The sequence below is a fragment of the Callospermophilus lateralis genome, chromosome 11 (genome assembly GCF_048772815.1).
Source record: "Callospermophilus lateralis isolate mCalLat2 chromosome 11, mCalLat2.hap1, whole genome shotgun sequence".
NCBI classification, from domain to species: domain Eukaryota; kingdom Metazoa; phylum Chordata; class Mammalia; order Rodentia; family Sciuridae; genus Callospermophilus; species Callospermophilus lateralis.
The window spans coordinates 6,625,905-6,645,353 of NC_135315.1; the positions used below are offsets into that span (position 1 = coordinate 6,625,905).

The window sequence follows — 19,449 nt, forward strand, 5'->3', positions numbered from 1 at the left end:
GCCCTTGAGTCCCGAGTCCTGTGATGGCCCCTGGACATTCGACCTGGGGACTCGTCCACATGGAGGTGTTGCTGCCCGGATGTGCCGGGCGTTTGTTTCTTCTTTCTCTTCTGGTCCTTTTCTCTCTTCCTCCTGTCCCTTGTCCTCTGAGGCGTCTCCTTCCCTTCTCTCTCCCCCACCCCCTCCCTCTCCTCTCCTCTCCTCCTGTCCTCTTTGGCCTCCCTCTTGCTTTCTCTCTCCCCCTCCTTTTCTTCCTCTCCCCCGTCTTCCTCTTCTCCTTTTTATTTTTTATTTATTGAGGTTTTGGTTCTATCACTCACAATGCTGCCCCCAACATCCCTGACCCTGTTCCCTGGCCCGTGTTCCACATGTCTCTGGAGCCTGGCCCTAGGCCTCACTGCCCCTGTGACTCCACTCTACCAGGCCCTTCCCACCCACTTCCCAGGTCACTGTACCCACCCCTCCCCAGCAGCCCACCCCTCCCTGAACCTGCCAGACTCCCCATTCCTCCCCGTAAATGGTAGGAAGTGGCATCTGGCTGTGTCATCTGTCACTCCTGCCCACCTGTGTGACTTAGATTTTTATCTTTTGTGAACTTCTATTTTCTGTTGTGGGGCTGTGTTTTCATATTGACTTTAGATTTGTAGAAATTCTTTACAAGTCCTTGGTTAGTTATGAAAGGTGAGTGACTCACCGAGATGGAGATTCAACCAAGAGATTTAATGGGGGGCTGCCGAGGGGAAGAAAAGGAAAGGCAGAGAGCAGAGAGAGGAGAGGAGGAGGGAGAGAGAGAGAGAGAGAGAGAAGAGAGAGGAGGGAAGAAGAGGAGGAGGGCAGAGAGAAGAGGGCCCAGAGCGTGAGCTTGGAGGCTTCCACTTAAGAAGTTTGCGTTGGCGACGTGGCAGGTGCTGATTGCAGGGTGACTCAGGAACAGTGAGCGGACACTGTGTCCAGCGGGGATTGGTCGAGAAAACCTCTGCCGCGCGACCAGCATCCTAGCTTCATACTAGAGGTCGTAAGCAGAGAAGTTAACTAGTGAGATCAAAATGAAGACACATAAACTCAATTTACCTTTTTCTTGCCCAGTTCAGAGACGGCCCTCCCCAGCTCCTGCCTGGAGCCACCTGGTGTGGTAGCCAGGTTTACACAAGAGACCAGCAGGAGAGAGGGGAGAGCACACCAGAGAGTGGCCTTTTATTGGGGAACAAGAAATTCAGGGGAAAATTCCATCCAATGAAGGTTGAGGGGCACAGCATTCCAAGGTCAGGGTCAGTGATTGATCTCAGGGTCAATGGTCAGTCAACACCCCCACACGGACGGGCTCTCGCACCTAAAGAGGGTGGGGATTAGTTCTGACACAGCTTGGCCAGAACGCCTCACACCCAGTCAGGGAGGTGCCCAATCATGTGCTAGAACGGCTTCCCACAAAAACCTCTGAATTTGGTGCTCATAGGCTTGGCGCCTTTCAAGAGGACGGGGAGGGGTAAGGAATCACAGGATGTTCTCGCAGGAGGGAAACTTAACTTCAGCGGGGAGTCTCCCACACACCCTACAAGTTACATGTGTCCTAAATATCTTTCCCAGTTTGTTGACTTTGTGGTATCTTTTGAGAAAACAGACTTTTTTTCAGGACTGGGGATTGAACCCAGGGCCACTCACAAGCTAGGCAAGTGCTCTACCACTGGGCTATGCCCCCATCTCCCTTTTAAAATTTTATTTTGAGACAGGGTCTCACTAATTGGCCCACACTGGCCTCAAACTCATGATCCTCCTGCCTCAGCCTCCCACGTGGCTGGGATTACAGGTGTGCACTATCATGCCTGGCTTCCAGTTTTAAATGTTAAAGTAGCAAATTGTTTTATATTTTCATTTATGCTTTATACTTTTTGTCCTAGCTTAAAAAATTGTTGGTACCCTAAAATTTTTTAATTCCTCCATACTCTTCTAAAAACTTAAAAATTTCCCTTCACAAGAATGTCCTTACTGTCACGTTCCGCAACTAAACACTCAGGGTCACTCCAGGTGAACTGGGCTGCACGAAATAATCACACACACAGAGAGATACCTTTTTTTTTTTGGGGGGGGGGTCCTGTGATGGCTTCTCTGAACTCAGGAGTCCATGGAGAGAGAGAGAGAGCGCACATGCTGAACCCTTTTATTGAGGAGAAGCCATTCAAATGAGGCCAGGGGTCAGGTTTCAGAGGGTTGATGTCTGCTGTCAGCAGGTTGACTGACACTTAGGAAGGCCACACCCAAGGGCAGAGCAAGAGAAGGGGACACACAAAGGGCATTTCCATGGAACATTCTATCCCAAACAGGACAAAGGGGTAGGACTACAAAGGAGCAGGTGAGTGTGGCCCAACCCCATGGGTGACACTCCTACATCAGAAGACATCCCTCAACTTCCTGAACCAGGACGATGTCCAGGTCACTATGAAATGTAGTGACCAGTCAGAGCCTCTCACTTCAGGATGGAAGGTGCAGGTCATTCAGAGTGGCTCCCCATATATTCCCCCTTTCTTAATATTTAAAGGTAATTGGGGAATTATGTTTTTCAGTCACTGGATTCTTGGTCCGAGGTCATCATGATCTGCTATTGAAACACAAAAGGAATTAGTAGGAAACACATCATTTCAATAACACAGTCAACTTGCAAGATCCAGGTTATTATTATTATTCTGCCAAACGCTCTTTAGAAGATTCTTGATCTTTTCTCAGTTTTATTGGGAAGCATTGCATTTGGCCATAGTAACGTAGTCATTTTTATTTGGCATGGCCTTTAAGCCTTTCCACAAACCATAGAGCAGAGGGCTCATTCACAATAGTTAGCACAGTGGCTTTTTAGAGCATATTAACTTAGTCCCCATCCTTCCATCAGCACTTATCTGGCTTTGAAGCATCTTGGAAGTAATTTAAGTCAAACATTTAAAAAATCCGTGTGTTGTGAGTTTTAAGACATAGCCCCAAAGGCCGTAATTGTGGAATCAAGGAATAATATTTAAAGTAGTCAATTCATGAGATCAGCAGCTTGCCTAGGTCTGGGTAATTGACATGCACCTGTTTAAAGCCTGAACGTTAACTTCAGCTGGCAATACCGTAAGATAAGTTGTATTCTTACAAGGCTATAGGATATTCATCATCTTTTCTCTTTATTCTCACATTTAAAGAGTCTATTAGGTCTGTCAGTAATGTTAACATCCTGAAGGCAGAAGCCAAACATCAGACATCCTTTGGATGCCATCTCACTGAGAGTTAAAGTTTCTAGGAGTTATGGCATCCTCATGTGCTTGTTCTTGTCCATTCTAGGAGACCAGCCTAAAATATGTTCATTATATCTAGAAATCTTGTGTTGTACTGACAAGACATGCACAATCCATCCACTTAGAAAAGGGGCCAACTTTTATTGTGGAACCATTAAGGCAACCACACATTGGTGGATATTCTATGTAAGTAACTGGCCTGTCTAGGAAAATCCCATTTCAACAATCTTTCTATTTTGACAATTGTCCAGATGAGTAGTCTTAATTTCTAAGGGTCAGCCTAATTGGCTGGTTTAGGTTTCTCATAGGCTGTCTTTTTCTCCCAGACAGATACTCCCAGACAGCCTGCTTACCCTAGGATCAACATAGGTAGAGCTGACCATTACAGTCAGTACAATTAATCTAGTAATATGGGTGGACTTTCTAGTTACACTGCAATGTACATTAAAAATGGACCTGAGAAATGGGTCCCTAGAAGTCTCTTCATAATTTTTACTTACCTGTCAAACTCGTGAAGCTGCATAGTTGTAAACTCTGAAGTTGGAATTTCACCTTCCTGTGCCAGGTTTCTCAGTCTTTTTCATGATGACAGGTTTAAACTCTCCTTTGAAATCTGATTTAATTTACTGAATCATGTTCAGGAGCAGTGAGATTCTCAATATGACAATTAAGATAGAATTTTAAAAAGATTTTGTAAGATCTAGTGTGTGCCTCTGGGGTTCTGTTTTCTCCCTTTTCTTTATTTAATAAAATTGAGTAAAGGCTTTCTTTGTTAGTAGTAATTGAGGCTAGATATGGAAATGAGATACCTTTTATTGATTATTGTAGTTTCCCGAAATATAGACTAGTTGATCCATCCTAACAATTTAGAAGAACCCTTAATCTCTTTCTGAGAGGAGGTCTCAAAATATCTCTATATCTCAAAATATTATTCATTAACTAGGTGTCTCTTAATTGTCTCTTAGAAAATATGATTAAGTTTACTTTCCAATATAGGGAGTAGTATATAAATCTTACCATATTTTTATGGACAATAGGTCCAGTCAGACAAAATACGGACAAAATTTTAGTTCACATCATCATAGTAAAAATCATGGAAATTGCTTAAAATATCCTTGAATTAATCAGTTAAAGTTTTTATAGTCAGTCCAGTACATATAAATCTCTTTTTTAATTGTTTTAACTTTCTATATCATCTGTCTAGATAATGACATAAAGATTTTCCTATTTAGGAAAATACTTTTATCATTAAAATCTAGAATATAAAGACCTTGTTTTACCCAAAGATGATTTCTTTCTTCTTCGTAGGACCTCCAATGTGTTCCTCCTCTCTGTTGAAGCAGCTTTTCCTTTTAGAATTTTTCCTGGATATACTTTGGAACAATTTCTGAAAACCTTAGAATCTAAACAAATTATTGTACCTTGATAAGAAGAAATGTTTCAATGAAAATATAAAGTCCTTGGATATTTCTGTAGACAGAATTATATCTGTTTATCATCTAATAAAAATTTGTACAACAATTTGAGAGTTAGAGATTACGTGATGGTTGTATTATCTCTTGAAAGCAAATTTATAGTAAAATACATTTATCTCAAATATCTGTAACAAAAAGGCAGAGCATGTGTAAATGCATGTATAAAAGGTATAAATTATGGGTTTTCTGTTGAAGAAAAACAATTAGACAAATATAAATTAACTAAACAATTAGACATCTATGCTAATTATTTTACAGATTAACAAATATAGGTTATCTAAATACCTAGAAAAACATATATTAAGAATAAGGGCATGGGGGCTGGGGATGTGGCTAAAGTGGTAGCGTGCTCACCTGGCGTGCGCAGGGCACTGGGTTCGATCCTCAGCACCGCATAAAAATAAAATAAAGATGTTGTGTCCACCGAAAACTAAAAAATAAATATTAAAAAATTCTCTCTCTCTCTCCTAAAAAAAAAAAAAAAAAAGGGCATAACGTATAAGTGTATTAAATTTATGTAACCTCGTGGTTCTTAAGATACTTGAATCCATTTCAATTGATTTTTAACTAGGAGTGCACTCTTGTATGTGATGTCATGTGAAGTAGCTGAAATAAGAAATAGCCTAAAATATCCTTGAATTAATCAGTTAAAGTTTTTATAGTCAGTCTATATTTTTTATTTATTTTTTATTTTTTGTAATTACATAGTTAGAACTGAAAAGAATAAGGATTTTTTGGTCATCACAGGAACATTACTGGCTTTTGTTCCTGCAACAAGCAAATGTATCCTAATAACCTCCAAAAGTAAAAGTAAAATATAAAGAAGCATGTGTTTGATATCTCTTATCAATAGAACATTTGGTAATGTAACCCTAGAGAAAAGTCAGGTTATTTAACTTAAAAATAACTTTAGGGCTGCAATGTAGAAACCTGTGGAATTAGATTTTTCCTGAAAAAGATATCTTTCGTTAGCATATACAGGCGGGCATTTTCTTAAAAAGTAGGCTCTGTGTGGCTCCCCGTAGCAGGTCTGAAACAGGAAGAGCGGGTTAGTGGCTGAAAGGCGGGACCAGAAGTCCTGTCTGAGTGACAGTAGAAGGACCAAAGGGAAACCCAAGGAAATGCGGGAGGCAGGACCAGGAAGTCCGATCCTCCAGCCAGGCAGGGTGGTTACCATGGTGATGAAACACCCTGGAGCCTGCTGCCCTTCCTCAGGGGCAAAGGCTCCCCAGTTTCCCTAGCCGGTTGCATTCCTTTTGATTTGTCTGCATTTCCTTCTCCTGGGCAGGATCCTATGACGGGGAGCAGCTTGCCTTGTCTCTGTGACCTGCGCTTGCAGCTTGTGTCCTCCTGCATTTTGAACTTTTCCTTACAGCACGTAGGACTCTAAAATGAGTCTTAATGGTAGACGCCAGAGTTACTACCAGATCTTAAGGCAGTCTGCGTTTGGCCCCCAGCCAGGTTACTTAAGGGTGAAAGGCACTACTGGCTGTTGGTCTAGTTACAGACCCCAAAGGGAACAGTGGCCAAAATCCTTGGTCCCCAGCAGCTGAGTTACAGCCATTCTGATGTGTAGGACAAGAATGAAACAAAGAGGTTCAGTATAAACTGTCTGAGTATTCACAAAACCATAGAAGAATAAAATCCACCTCTCTCCAGGCAAAGAATCCTTGCATCAAGTCTCATCACAACATTTTCTTTCTCTTTTTGTCACTCTCCAAACACAGACTTCTAGTTCATAAACTCCAAAAACTTTATCTATAAAGATTCACAAAAACAATCCAAAAAAGAGGACTCGACAACATATCCCATCAACCATCTCAATAACTCTTTACATTTATTTAGAGTCTCTAGAATTGTTACCGGTTATCGATGATGAGTCCTGCTTCTTCACATGTTGAACTTTGAACATTATTATTTTCTTAAATTAGCCCAGGTTGTGTGTTCTTACAGCAATATCTCTGCAAAACATTAACAGGCAATCTTTAGATCGTTTATAAGGAAAATATAAAATAAAATTAACAAGAGGTAAAACATATTTAGTTCGTGTAATAGCTACCTTCAATTTTGGCTGAGTTGTATATTATACCCCCTGTTTGAGGTCCTAGTAATCTTAATAAAAATCAATCTTTAAACACAACTTTAAAAGAACTGAAATCTGTCCTACTGTGGAGTCATTCTGACATTTAGTGAGATGGGACACAGAACCTTATCTCAGGTAGAGCGGGGCTCTCCATCAATCTTTATAAATCTTAAGTGTTCTAGTTCTGAAGCTGATCTTTGCTTGTTAAATATCATTTTATAAACTTTAAATATATTGTTGCTCAAGGTCATGAGAATATTAGCTGTAAGGTCAGGCAACAGCCGCGACAAAAAGGAGGCAGATTTTAAAAGGCCACTGAACGAGGCTTTATTGAGATGTCACCCCTGGGAGGAACTCTATCAGACCAACAAAACCTCTATAGGAAGAGGGTCAAGGAGAAACTGCCTGGGGCCTAGACCGGACTGGTATTTTATGGGGCTTAGGGCAGGAAGGGAGGGCTTGGCCAGACTCACTCAAAATTGGCCTCCTTGATCCCACCTGACTCGATTTACCTATCTATACTGACTGCCTGTCTAACTCTGGCTCCAGAATTATAAAAATAATTTTTGTCTTTCTAAAGACAAAATATTCTCAAATATTAAAAAGTTTAATGTCACAGATTTTTCTTCTGCCCAATTCACTTGCTTTCTACAATTCAGCCCCAAATACTCTGCAAACCTAAGTTCCAAACCCACTAAATGTCTAAAAAAATCACCCTGCAGTGTCCATAATGGGCCACCAATTGTTGCTTTCCATGACTAAACACTCAGGGTCACTCCAGGTGAACTGGGCTGCATGAAATAATCACACACACACAGAGATATCTTTTCCTTTTGGTCCTGTGATGGCTCCTCCGAACTCAGGAGCCCAGAGAGAGAGAGAGAGAGAGAGCGCACACGTGCTGAACTCTTTTATTGAGGAGGAGCCATTCCAATGAGGCAAGGGGTCAGGTTTGGGGGGGCTGAGTCCAGCTTCCTGATGTCTGCTGTCAGCAGATTGACTGACATCTAGGAAGGCCACACCCAAGGGCAGAGCAGGAGAAGGGGACACTCAAAGGGCATTTCCATGGAACATTCCATCCCAAAATAGGACAAAGGGGTAGGATTACAAAGAAGCAGGTGAGTGTAGCTCAACCCCATGGGTGACAGTCCTACAACAGAAGACATCCCTCAACTTCCTGAACCAGGACAACGTCCAGGTCACTATGAAATGTAGTGACCAGTCAGAGCCTCTCACTTTAGGAGGTCAGGTGCAGGTCATTCAGAGTGGCTCCCCACAGCTTACCCACTTCTAATGGTTATGGCTGAGATGGTGAACCATTTTCCTTTCTTCCACTTCCTGTCCTGCAATCCCCCTCTTAGTCTATACTGACTTCTGAATATGCCTGAAGCTTTTTCTGATTGCTCTCTCTACTCTGTTTAATTTGTCTAGTTGCATATCTTTGAACTAATAAAGCATTGTTTTAATCACTACAGCTTTATTTTAAAGTCTTGAGATCTGCTATCTCATGTCACTGTAGGTTTTCTTTGATATTGGAAGGTGGTTGCAAACACTGCCAACTGGCTAATTTTGAATTAGCCAGTCAAGTTTATAAAAAGAAAAAAAACAAACCTTTGGAACTTTAAATGTGATAATTTCCCTATCCATGAACATGGTATGTTACTCCAATTATTTTTAAGATTCTAAAATGTTTATTATAATATAGTGTTTTATTCTTGAAACTTGTTCATGTGTCTGTTAAATTTAATTCTGTAACCTATATTTTTAATTTTATTTTAAGTGATGTCTTTTAACTGCATTTTCAAATTATTTATTGCAGGTGTGTAGAGAAATAGCTGATTTTTGTATGCTGATTTCCTATTCCTATATACAGCAACCCTGACAAACCTGAGTAATTTCTTTCATTTTTGTTTGTAGACAATCAATTATCGATCATGATTTAGAGTTTCCTTTCCAAGGCTTATGTGGTTTGTTTCTTTTTCTTATTGTATCATGCAAGTTGCTCAAAATAGTGGATGATAGTAGTGATTCCCACCTTCTCATTTTCTTCTTGATTTTAAATGGAAGACTTTTAATGATTTGCCGTTTGTTGTAATTGGTTGCTTATAGACACCCTTCACCTAGTCTATCATGAAAAGTAATGGTATTTAGTGCTTTTTTGTGCATCTATTTACATGGCTCTGTGGCTTTTCTCCTGTATTTTATTAATGTGACTAATTGTATTAATTGCTGATACTTAAAGAAGCTTGCTCTAGTTTCCCAGAGAAACGAAGACGTGGGGCAATGACCTGTCCTGAGCCCAGCTGTGATGGCCTGGGCAAGGCCATGTCTGCTTTTCAGGTGGCCCAGTGCTCCCAGCTTAGGGATGAGCCCTTTTCCTTCTCTCAGTCCTGAGCCACCACAACCACAGGACAACTCAGGACAGACCCTCCCTCCTTAGCTGTCCCTGGAGATCTGGGGAAGAAAAATACAACACTCATCCCCTTCCCCAAACTGTTCTTCTTCAAGAGCTTTAGCTGTGGGTCTAAGTAAAGATCCTAGTTAATGTCAGTTAGAGGCTAGAACTTGTCTTCTTACTAGTGAGGAAGACTTGCCCACCAGCCTCCTCCTGGCCTCCTCTTCTGGGCTTCTTTTGTCTCACTCTTCATCTAGGGGCTGAAGTTTTGCACAAGTCCTAACAACAGCAGAGGGCTAACCCTAACCTAGCACGCTGTCCTTAAAACTTCACATAAGTTTTCTCATTTACTTCTCTTAACCAATTGTGATGAGCACAATTTATCAATAAACCCCCCTGAGACTCGGAAGTTAAATAAGTTGTCTAGAGTCACGCAGCTTATCCATGGGGCAAGAGCCAGGTCTGTCTGATGCCACAGCCTGCATTTTTATGCATTTGGCTGCAACCCCTGAGTAAATGTGTCTCCAGGCTTGCTGAGCACAGCCCCCTGACACCTGAGTTGGGGGTTTCCTGACAGTTGGGGAACCTACCCCTGTAGTGCAGATCCTCTTCTGGAGTTGGCACCTGGGGTGTTGTGCCCCTGATTCGAGGTCTGGTAGGCCAGCTATCCCCCAGCTGTCTGCAGACTCCTCTCCCCTGCCTTTCCCTCCCTGCACAATCCCCTCCTCCTCTGTCCTACCTAAGGAGGACACTCTTGACCAGGATGAAGCTCTGCCAAGAGAGGACGCCCCTTTTGCTGAATAATTGAGAGCAGGAAATACCCACTCTATAAAAGGAAGTGATGAGGAGGAAATTCAAAGTCAGCCTGGACGTGCAGGAGGGGTGAGCCTGGCTCAGCAGAGGGTGCAGCTGAGGTCTGCGCTGACTGCTGTCCTAGTCGGAGGGGCAAGGAGCTGGGAGGAGGACCATGTGGCTGCCCGGAGCTCTGCTCCTGCTCAGCCTGGCAGGTGAGTGCAGCTGGGGCCTGGGGCTTGGGGTGACAGAGCAGAGCAGGGGGCAGAGGGCACTGGAGAGTTGTCCAGTTCAGGAGGGAGAAGTTTGTGAATCACCCAGCAGCAGGGCGGTGAGTCCCACACAGAGACAAGCATCAGCCCTGAGCTCAGGAGGGAAGAGGGAAATGGGGTGGCCCTAAAGACCCCACTGGGCTGAGTGGGAGAGACACGGTGCCAATGACAACCCAGGGCAGGGGATAAGGCACTGGCAGAGGTGTGCTCAGAGGACGAGGCCACCCCCCTCCGGGAGCCAGAGAAAGCGGGTCAGAGGCCACCCCTCCAGGGAGCAGAGGGGGGTGTTCCAGGGAGAGGCGCTGCCTGGGTGAAGGGACGCAGGCTCCGAAAGGAAGGGGACCCCGTGCAGAGCAGCTCTCAGGGTGCAGGTGCCAAGGAGGCCGTGTTAGATGTGGGGAGGGAAACGCAGGAAAGGAGAGAGCAGGGGCTTTGGATGTCAGGCCCAGCAACAGACTTTCTGAAAGAAGACTGCCCAGGAGCAGCAGGAAGGGAGTATCTTCCTGATCATGGAGACCTTATGGACATCCCAAGGACCTGAGGGACATCTGGAGGTTTGCACAGTGTAGGCAGCGTGTGTGGGTCACACGGTCCCCTCAGGGCCTGGAACCTGACCATATGGCACAGGCTGGTGCATGGGGGCCTGCCTGAAAGAGCCCACCAGGGCGTTCAGAGACCAGTCCCCTCCCTGGGACCCGGATTTCGAGTGTGAAGGGAGAGTCTCCGAGGCCCTCCCAGGTCTAGATTTGGAGGATTCTGCAATTCAGCCCAGAGAGCAGGGCTGGGGCACTCCCGAATTCGTGCTGCTGCTGCTGATCTTACTATGACGCCAGTGGCCTGGCTGAGGCCTCAGCTCTCTTCATCCAGCAGGTCCCCGCAGGGTCCCAGTTCAGAGGACAGCACTGGGGACGTCTGCTGGCTCCTAACAGATTTGCATCAGAGTTTGGCCATCCCAGCGGCTCCTTCTCTTTATCCCAACCCCGGGTTTTTGCGGAGGCTGAAGAAGGCATGGCGGGGCTGAGCGTGAGCTGGCACGCTGCGCACACACACCCAGGCAGTGGACTAGGGCACACGCAGTCAGGCACCCCAGGCACACCTCATTCACAATCGCACACACACACTCTTCCACCCCCACATGCTCTTCCACCCACAGAGGACAGCCGTCTAGGCCATTCACACATGAACTCTGTAAACTTTTCTGCAGAATCGACACAGAGGGGCAAGTGGACACCTCACAAGATGAAACACTGAGGTGTGAGCAGCCTTATGCTCTGGTCCCAGAGCTTGGCTTAGAGGTGACTGCCATCCATCACCTCCACCCCCAAGCCACCTCTGAATCTCACGGACAGGCCTGATTCACAGCTGCTCCTGGACAGCGTGGTAACTGGTCTGACCACACTGAGCGCCTGCCCATTGGGCACCATAACCGAGGCTGGGAGACCTGGACCTCTGTGTCCCTCCTGCTCCTGGCGATGGCTGGTGGGAACAGTCTCCGCTGGGCTCCTTCTTTCTATGTTGCCCTGCTACTTCATTTTTTTATTTTTAATACTTTTGAGTTGTTGATGGACCTTTATTTTATTTATTTACATGGGGTGCTGAGAATCGAGCCCAGTGCCTCACTCATGCCAGGCAAGTGCACTACCGCTGAGCCCCCGCCCCCGCCCCTCATTTTATTTTTTTAAAAAGAAAGCCTCCCTGTGTGCCAACCTGACCCTGGATTTTAATTGCAGCCGTTGCCCTTTCCTGCAGCCCTTCTCCTAATTGACTCCTGGTTTATATTTAAGGTTTCCCCTTGTTGTTTGATCTGTTCTTGGCGTGGCAGACATCTCAACCCAATCAAAATGTATGAGTTAGAGAAATGTCCCCCACAGAGCCCAGTCTCAGGACTGACCACCTTTGAAAGTTTAAAACTTACTGTTTCCACATTTCTTTATGCGTGTAATGTAGGAAAAACCCAGAAATGGAATCATATATACTCCACTCACCAACTTAAAAAGGACAATAATAATAATAACAACGTATCTTGGACATCTTTCCCATCACTGTTTGGAGGTCTGTCTTTCCCTTTTCACCATGTGATGCATGGCCCCACAGTCTCTTGGTGCAGTCCCTGTGAGTGGCAGGTGAGTTTCCCACGGTCACCTGGCCAATGGGGCTAACATCCTTCTCTCCATCGTCCTTGGCCGTGGAAACTCCCGCGAGTGCCGGAATTGAAATGACTGTGTCTGAGATCGTGATGGCTGACTTGCCAAAAACGATCCTGAGCTTTCTTGGCACCTGTCTGGACCCAGACACTGAGCGAGACCCTGAGACTGGGGGTGGGGAAGGGAGAAAAAGAGAACATGGAACCTCTGTTCTCTGGGAGTGAGCGTCCTAGCAGGGAAGGCAGGAAGACAACAGCCAAAATGAAATAGCAACGCAGCATTGGGGCTCCGGATGGAGGGTCAGGGGAGCAGCGGGAGGAGAAGTGGAATCCAGCTTCCCAAAGACTCCACACCAAACCCAAGCAGTGGGCGTGGCTGCAGGAGAGGTCTAGGAAGACTCCTGAGCTCAGGGCAATGCAGCTCAGCGCGCAACTCTGGCAGCCACATGGAGAGGAGAGGGGAGGGCCGTGCTCTGGACTTCTCTGGGTGCTGCTGCAAGCACCAGACAAGGTTCTGACCTGTTGAGCAGGTCACTGACAGAACAAGCCCCATCCGCCTGGTGTGGGATGCACACCAAGTCTCCTCCCGGCCTGGCGTAAGGCAGAGAGAAACACGGCCACTTTACAAACAAGGAAGCCAGCCTCAGAGAGGGGAAGTAACTGACCCAGGGTTTCCCAACCAGCTGTGGTAGATATATCTTCTGTGTCCAAAGTTTACTGTGACGGCAAGAGGCTGCAGGATGGGGGTCATTCTGAGGAGCATTGCCAATCGCTTCTGGGGAGCGAAGGAGAGGCCAGAATCAGTGCCGATGCCAAGTCCTCCAGTCGGCTCCGTAACAGGGTCGGTGGTCGAAATCACGAAGTCGGTTCTGCTGATGGAAAGTGTGCCAGTCATCTGATTCGCCCCATGAATGACTGCAGTCACCAGTGATCACAAACTCAGAGGCTGAGCACAACACAGGTCCGTGGTCTCTCTGTTCTGAAGGTCCGGAGTCTGGAACGGTCCCACCAGCTAAGCTCCAGTTTGTGTCCCTCCGGAGGTCCTGGGGAGACCTGTTCCCTGCCTTCTCCAGAAGCCGTCTGCTCCCCTGGGCCACAGCCCCCTCCTCCATCTTCATATCCAGCCCGGAGCACCCTCCACCCTGACTCTCTTCCAACACTCACTGTGAGGACCCACAGGATAATCCCTCAGCTCAAGATCCTTCATCAAAGGACCCCTGATGCAAAGCCCCTTTTCCCATGTGAGGGGTCAAGGGTCACAGTGGGGCCTCAGTTTCCCTTGGGTGGAGGGCGTTACTCTGCTGACCACAAGCCTCAAGTAAACAAATGGGTTCAGGGGGAACCTAGAGGTACAGGGAGGTGGCGCCTGCTGGTGCTACACACCTGCCTCGTCCTGTGGAGACCCCACACTGAGGCCCAGACACGCCACGGAAGGCCTCTGCTGTGGCCCTCTGCTCCTTCGTCCACTTCCCGAGCCCAGGGAACAAGTGGCCATCGGAAGGAGAGAGCCCTGGGAATTTAGGCAGCTGGAGGGAGGCGAACCAGATCCCCGCTCAGCGCAGAGCCCCCCCTAACCTCCAGCCTCTGTGGGGCCTTTGCTGCTCTGTCCCCACTGAATCCCCCTGAGGACCTCAAAGAGTAGCTTCTGGTGAGAGGCGGCGTGTCGGCCTCTGAGACTGAACCGGGGTCCACATGTCCAGTGGGGATCTGTAAATGGGCTGGAGCTCGGGACAGACCTGGAGTGGCAAATAGGGGCTTGGGGACACCAGGATATGGGCAGTCACTGGAGCCACGGGTGTGGGGAGAACCCCTCTGCCAGGCCACGTGAGTCGAGGTGAGACGCAGCCTCGGGACGTGAGACCTGGGTGTCTCCAGTTCATGCTGACACACGACGAGAGTTGGTCTTGGGCATCTCCCCTCAGCTGTGGCATCACGGCAGAGCCTGGCATCGGCCATGATGGGAACGCTTACACTGGGAAACTGGCAAGTGCTACAAACCAGAGAGCTAGTTAGAGACTCACCGACACGGCCCGGGTGACATGGAGACTTAGGGCGAGGGAGAGGAGAGGCTCGGCTTGGCACCCTAGAGACCCCCTAGAGCCGTCAAAGAAGATCAGATGAGAACGGCACTGAGAAGACCAGGTGGCCACAGAGGCGGCTCAGGAGTGTCCCATACTGCCTTAGGCCTAGGGAGATGAGGCTGGAGAGGCCGGGTGTCATCACTGAGGGGGTGACGAGAGGCCGGACCTTGGAGGAGGGGATGTGAGGAGGCTGGCCTGTTGGGATGTGGGTCCCGGCCCTGGGCATCACCTGACTTGGGGCAGCAGGGACCAGATCTTGGGATCGTGTTTTCCAGGATGTTTCTCCATCCAAGGTCCAAAGCATGTGCAAGGCCGAGAGCAGGGGTCACTGACCGTGCAGTGTCACTACAGCCCACAATGGACGAATTACCAGAAGTGGTGGTGCCGCGGAAGGTACTGGCGCACGTGCCACATCCTCGTTCAAACCAGAGGCTCGGAGCAGGAAGAGAAGCAAGGCCGCGTGTCCATCGTGGACAATCAGAGAGACCACTCATTCACGGTGACCATGGAGAAGCTCCAGCGTGACGACATGGACACTTACTGGTGTGGGATCAAGAAAAGTGGAACTGACCTTGGGACACAAGTAAGAGTGACCGTTTACCCAGGTAAAGACTTTCTTGTCTGCACCAGGAGGCCTTGTGCTCAGGACGGGACGCCTCCTCCCCCTCCTCCCCCTCCTCCCCTCCTCCCCCTCCTCCCCCTCCTCCCCCTCCTCCCCCTCCTCCCCCTCCTCCCCAAGGGCTGAAGGGAAACCCCAGAGAGCCTGGGACACGGCAGACAGGCAGAGCGGGAGGGCGAGAGAAAGACGCTCCTTCCTCCTCCTCCTCCTGCCATCTGAGAAACAGCTGTCCCCACGTCCACCAGCAGTCAGCTGATCCTCAGCCCAGGGACCACTGGGTCTCCTTGGACGGCCATGAGTACAGTGCCAGCTTCCCAGCAGACCCCGTGTTGTTAGGTTGGAAGGAGTGACGGACACAGGGGCTGGCCCTGGGTGACGTGGGGTGCAGAGAGGATAAGCAAGACGTCTAGAGCTACCACATAGGGGAGCCAGAGAGGACCTGTGGGGACAGGAGGAGGGCTGAGTAAGACATGTGGGCGAGTCTGAGAGATCAAAGAGTGTGCCCAGGGGGCAGCTTTAGGGAGAAGTCACTTAGGGGTCTGCAGTGGGGGGCCCACGTCTGTGCAGTGATCAGAGGCACCAACAGGACCGCAAGTGCCAGAGCTCAGTCAGCGGCTGCCTAGCCTGACCGAGGCCTGGGACCTTCCAGAGGGGTCTGCCAGGCCGAGGACTAAGATAAAGGGAATGCGGGTCAGGGACACTCAGTGCCCAGCTGGCCTCAGGAATCCTCGAGCTGCCTTCGACGTCTCTCATACAAAGGTGCCATTCCTCGCAGCCCTGCTCACGGTCTAGCTGGAATGCGCCCTCTTACTTCCCAGCCTGCAGGTCCCCCTCCCTCACCCCACTAATCATAGACACCCCATTTCTAGAACCTTCCATTTAAGTCCTGCTCAGGTACTAATTGAGTGGAAAGGACTGGGGATTATTCTCCCCCCAACCAACCGTAAGTGGAGAGAGAATGGAGCGATGCATCTCTCCCACCCAGAGGGAACTGTGGTGTTTTTTTCCTGTGTAATTTTTTTCGGGGGGACGCCATGTGTCCTCTAGTGAGAACATGCTACATCTTCCAAACCAGTAGGCTGGCCAACTGCCCACAGTCTGGGGAGGTCCTCTGGCTCCTACAAGAGGTGAGTCCCTGGCGGCATCTGGGGCCGAGGATTGAACTCAGGGGCACTGGGCATAGCCCTATTTTATATTTTATGTAGAGACAGGGTCTCACTGAGTTGCTTAGCACCTGGCCTTTGCTGAAGCTGGCTTTGAACTCTCCATCCTCCTGCCTCAGCCTCCTGAGCCTCTGGGATTACAGGCGTGCACCGCCACACATAGCTCCTGTTTAATTTTGACTCCTTCCTGCCATTTCTGAAAATGATGGGAAATGGCTGTGTTGGGAGGGAGGTGGTTCAACTGAAGGCCGAGGGCTGTATTCAGAGAGACCAGGGGGCTGTCCTGGTGAGGGCTGGCGGGGCGGGACAATGCCTGGTCTGTACCTGTAATCTGTGGCGGCTTTGCCTGTGTCTAGAGAGAACAGATGCTACTTCTTCTGAACCTGTATGGCCCACTGCCCACAATCTGGAGATGTCCTCTGGCTCCTACAAGAGGTGAGTCCCCTGGAGGGCTTTCTCTGCCCGCCACCTGGGGCCCTTCCGTGGATCTCTTGCCATGTCCTGTCACCAGATGCCAGTGGCCTGTTACAGCCAGAGCTGAGATCCCAAGCCCCTTGTCCCCGTTACTCCTCACCCACCCTCTCCCCGTTCTGGCTCTCGCCAGAAAACCACTCTGCAGAACTGGCCTCTGTAAGCATCATGGTCCGTGCACCTGGACAACCAGAGAGCTTTGGTGGCATTGTGTGTGGTGAGGGGAGAGAAGGTGCCAGTCTCCACCCAGGGCACAAGACATCCTGGGACAGAGGCGGGAGAGTGACTTCCCAACCTGGAGATGGCATTAGGCAGAGCAGACTGGAGAACACAGACTGTTCGTGGTGACCTCCGGGTGTCCTAGGGGGCCAAGGAGAGTTCCAGAAGGAAAAACGAGAAAGAAAGGAAGGGCCCCGTGTAAGACCAGCTGCGCTCACTGTCTGAGGAGCCCTTGTGGTGGGCCACAGCGAGGCTCTGGGTCTTCAGGGTGGGACTCAGGCCACAGCCTCAGGTTCTGCTCGGATGGCGACTGGCTCCCTGGTGTCTGGGGTGGGAAGCGATGGGGCTGGAGGGCCCAGGGTCTGATGCTGTCCCTCTCACAGGACCCACTACGTGCTCCTGGTGTTCCTGAAGGTGCCCATCTTACTCGTCCTGGTCAGTGTCATCCTCTGGCTGAAGGGGTCTCAGAGGACCCCCGAGGAACAATAGGAACAGTCTGTCCTTAGGGATTTGAACTTTGAACTTCTGAACAGAGACCTGGCTCCGTAGGCAGGTGGGTGAGCCGCGCCTTCCCACCCAGAGGACCCAGGCTGTGGGGGAAGTCCCCCCGAATCCTTGGGGTACAGTGGCTGAGGCCAGGCCTGGGGTCTGGCTGGGTGCCCTCCCTGCCCTGCACAGCTGGGGGACGCAGCTCGGCCCTCCTGGGGCTCACAGGCTCCCGCGGGACCAGCATAGCATGTCCACCTCACAAGGACAGAGGCCCACTCGCCCCTGGGCTGGCTCACAGTGGGGCTGCTGGGATGGAGCCCAACCTGCGACGCCCACGTCCCACTTCTGGGAACAGAGGTGCCGAGGAGACAGAGGGGGACCCGGCCGAGCACCTGATACGTGGTCTCTGTTTTCTCCGTCACGTTTCCTTAAGCCCTCGGGGTGGGGTGGACGGCCGCGAGTCCCTGACTGACGGGGTCCTTTCCTGTAGGGTGTTGGTTCCGGGGTGAGCTCCTGATTCTAGGGCTAGAGGTTGGTGTCCCCTCCACCAGGGACCAGTGGCTCTGAGGCCACGTGCTGAGGGGGTCTCCGCTTCCTCCCCCCTCCCTTTTCTCCCCCGCCCTGGCTCAGGGGCCGCAGCCTGGGGTCGGGGCTGCTCCTGTCTCAGCGCAGCCACTTGGCTTCTCCTGAGGACCCTGCTGAGCCCCTGGTGCCATCTTGGGGGTGGGGGGTGGGGTGGGGGGTCAGTGGAAACTATCCCAGGGAAATGATGTTGCCCCTTTTGAATAATGGCTGGAAATCATCTCAAAAACTAAAAATGCTGGAGGAAACGATGTCTCAGACGCCTCACCACGGCAAGAACGCCCTTGAACAGGTCACTGCGCCAAGAGGGTCACGGGCCCTTATCGTGAAGCGCGCTTTACTTCATGTGAGGGAAACGGTCCCTCTGGGACGTGCCCCCAACTCCCACACGCCAGCAAACACGGATGCAAATGTTTGAAGGTCACCTTGAGGAAGTGTCCGCCTGTTGTCCCAACAGGCAGACCTCAGGGGCAAGAGGTTGGTGCCACCAAAGGGGACCAAGGACCTCCTGTCCCTAGCGTGGAGCTGAAGCCTGCCTCCCCACTGGGGCTCTGTAACCCCCTCCTGTCCTTCAGCCAAAGAGAAACTGCCTCTGACTTTGAACCTAGTGGAGGGCTCTGGCCATGGTGAGCGGGGAGCCCCACGGCACCCGGGAGGAGGGAGCTAAGCCAGGCCCAGGCGCTCTGAGTCACTCTGCTGGGGACCAGGCCCACAGCCCCCCGCTCCAGGGCCCCGCCCTGTGACTCAGGGAAGTGCTGCGCTCTGGGGAGAGGGGCCTCTGGCAGGTGCCCGCCGTGGCACGGGTCAGGCTTCCCCGCTGTCCCCGACTCTTCTCTTGGAGGCACACGACCCCCTGCAGGTAGCCGCTGGGGCACAGTAGGCTTCTTCTGACCGTCTGTCCTGAATTCACCCCCATTCACACTTCTGGGAAGGAGCCTTGCAGTCCCCAGGAGAGCTGGCCAGCAGAGGTTGCCCAGTAGGCCCCCTCTCTGCAGTAAGGAAAATGAAGAAGTCAACGCTCGAGCCACAGGACACCGCTCCAGTCGGGAGCCACAGGACACGGGAGCCACAGGACACCGCTCCAGTCGGGAGCCACAGGACACGGGAGCCACAGGACATGGGAGCCACAGGACAAGGGAGCCACAGGACACGGGAGCCACAGGACACGGGAGCCACAGGACACCGCTCCAGTCGGGAGCCACAGGACACGGGAGCCACAGGACACTGCTCCAGTCGGGAGCCACAGGACACGGGAGCCACAGGACACTGCTCCAGTCGGGAGCCACAGGACACTGCTCCAGTCGGGAGCCACAGGACACGGGAGCCACAGGACACGGGAGCCACAGGACACTGCTCCAGTCGGGAGCCACAGGACACTGCTCCAGTCGGGAGCCACAGGACACGG

At 50.1% G+C, this 19,449-nt stretch overlaps 1 protein-coding gene across 1 annotated transcript; it reads left to right on the top strand.

Annotated features, from left to right (window-relative positions):
* Positions 1–10,180: 10,180 nt before the first annotated feature.
* Positions 10,181–17,462, top strand: LOC143409925 (CMRF35-like molecule 7). The gene is made up of 4 exons (XM_077110559.1): positions 10,181–10,220; positions 14,777–15,120; positions 16,642–16,718; positions 17,357–17,462. Exons 1-4 carry the CDS (start codon positions 10,181–10,183, stop codon positions 17,460–17,462), a joined length of 567 nt encoding a protein of 188 aa, XP_076966674.1.
* The last annotated feature ends 1,987 nt before the right edge of the window (positions 17,463–19,449 follow it).